Source organism: Tupaia chinensis, unplaced genomic scaffold (assembly GCF_000334495.1).
Source record: "Tupaia chinensis unplaced genomic scaffold, TupChi_1.0 Scaffold138988_1, whole genome shotgun sequence".
Taxonomy (NCBI): Eukaryota; Metazoa; Chordata; class Mammalia; order Scandentia; family Tupaiidae; genus Tupaia; species Tupaia belangeri.
The window spans coordinates 377,996-380,117 of NW_006198878.1; the positions used below are offsets into that span (position 1 = coordinate 377,996).

Genomic DNA, 2,122 nt, shown 5'->3' on the forward strand with positions numbered 1-2,122 from the left:
AACTCACACACAGTTTTGGGAAATGTATTCCCATGCCACTAACTCAGCTCCTACGGTCAGCATCATGAAGAACAGATTCTTCCTTCAGCCTGTGCTACAGGCCAGACACTGACCCAGAGGCCAAACACATTCTGAGATCCCTTAAGCCCCACTGTGGCATTTTCAGATAAACACTTTACAGAGAAAGAGCAAGAAAACCGTGGAGAGGGGGTGGGTGGAGGGAGACTTTTCACAACACACCTTCTACAGTCACAAACTGTTATAGCTGTTACAGCCAATCAGTTTCCATCTATCAAACAGATGGGGTGGAGTTGGGGAAGCCCAATTCTAAGGTCTTGTCTACACTAGAGGAAGCTGACCAGGCAGCTTTTGTGACCTGATGTGAACGGGATATGGTCAAATATCCTGCAAACGCCAGCCACTGGGAAAGGGAGGAGGGAAGGGGGAAAGGAGGAGGGAGGGGTAAGAGAGAGACACATGAACATGAGCCAGGAAAAGCAAAGTCTATTCTCCACTAAACCAGGTCCTGAGATAAACAAATGTGCAAAAGCTGTTTCAAGGGCTTCCTGACTGTGCCTGCATGCTTGGTAACTGAGGAAGAAAGCGTCAGAGCCTGTGCAGAAGACAAGAAATGTGAAACCGATTATGGGGTAGATAGGGTTAGAGTCAATACATTTTCACTGAAGCCTGCTTTTGGTTTTCTCTGTGCCTGCAAACATTAGTGTAAAAAGTTTGCCCAGGACACAAATAAGCATCAAAATAACTTCATAATGATCAACCTCAAATGGTTCCCCAGATCCTCCTCTTCATGTCAATGGGAATTGAGTTCCATTCTCAAGTTCCATTATGGCTACTCCATTATACCTTCTCTACTCTCTTCATATCTTGGATACCTCCTACTTCATTGAAGGAACTAGGAGTGCAGAAACCTGGGTTCTGCCTCAGTCACACTTAAACATTATCTCAGGAGTCTCCTATGAGAAGGCAAGTGGCAAAGTGGACATGTCAATGAATTTCCCAAATTCTATGAGCAGGACTTTCACACATGTTGGGATCAGATCTGACAGTACGGGATTCTGGATGGCACCCTCCTCGCCAGCTCTCCCCCGACCTCCATCACTTCTCTTCCTGCAAGAGGTTCCAGTTCCAGGATCAGAGTAGACTCTTCCCCATCCCCACAATGCCTGGGGTTACCTTACCCGGATACCCCCGGGAGCAGGGGTCAGGGGGTTACGTGGCACCATCCGCCTCGGTCTCCAGTGGCGTCTCCTCGTTCCTGGGCGGCTCCACGTCGCCCTCCTCTCCGCTGCGAGGGTAGGCCAACAGACGCATGGCTGGAGCGCAGGCGGCCTCCACCTGGCGCACCTGTTCCCGGCTCAGGTCCTCTCGCCACGCATGCACAGCCTCACGGGCGTCACGCGCCGACAGGTGGAAGGGTCGGTCGGCACCGTAGGCCGCCCCACGCGTCATGTTGAGCGCGAAGGCATCCAGCGCAGCGAGCGCGCGCAGCCCGGCGAAGCGCAACAGGCGGCGCAGCTGGTCTCGCGGCTGCCTCACCAAGTCTTCGTAGCGCAGCCTTAGGTAGCGGCGCCGCAGCCAGGCAGGCGCACCGCGCGCGAAAAGTAGATCGCGCAGCCAGGCCTCGCAGATCACTTCCAGCGCGCCGGTCAGGAAGAAATCGGCCCGCGGCGCAGCAGGCAGCCCACAGCGCCTACGCCGTGCGCCAGTAACACGCGGTGGAAGCGGTCGCCCCTCTGCCGGGTGCGCAGCACCTGGATGCTCTCGCGCAGCAGTCCCTGCCTAGACTTGAGGCGCGAATTGTGTACCGCCCGCGGGTCGCGGAAAAGCTGCACGACCTTCAGGTTGAGCCCCGGGTCCCGTAGCAGGGGCACTAGCACGCCCAGGTCCAGCAGGCGCACGTCCTTGATGACCACCACTGGGTACTTGCGGCACTCGGCCTCCAGAGCACGCAGCGCCACTGGTGGGCAGCTGCGCTCGCAGGCGGTGTCCTCGACGAGGCCCACATCAGCACGGGCCCGGGGCGCGCCAGGGCACAGGGGCGGTGAACAGATGACCTTGTTGGTCCGCCAGCGAAAGAGGGCAGCTGGGGTCAGATTAGCTG

At 56.5% G+C, this 2,122-nt stretch overlaps 1 protein-coding gene across 1 annotated transcript in view; it reads right to left on the reverse strand.

Moving 5' to 3' along the window:
- Positions 1-1,222: 1,222 nt before the first annotated feature.
- CHST7 (carbohydrate sulfotransferase 7) overlaps positions 1,223-2,122 on the reverse strand; it is a 9,869-nt gene continuing 8,969 nt past the window's right edge. Inside the window, 2 exon segments of the mRNA XM_027765627.1 lie at positions 1,223-1,706; positions 1,709-2,122. The exon segment at positions 1,709-2,122 is cut by the window's right edge and continues 425 nt beyond it. Coding sequence (XP_027621428.1) covers positions 1,231-1,706; positions 1,709-2,122 — 890 coding nt within the window. The 3' untranslated portion in view covers positions 1,223-1,230.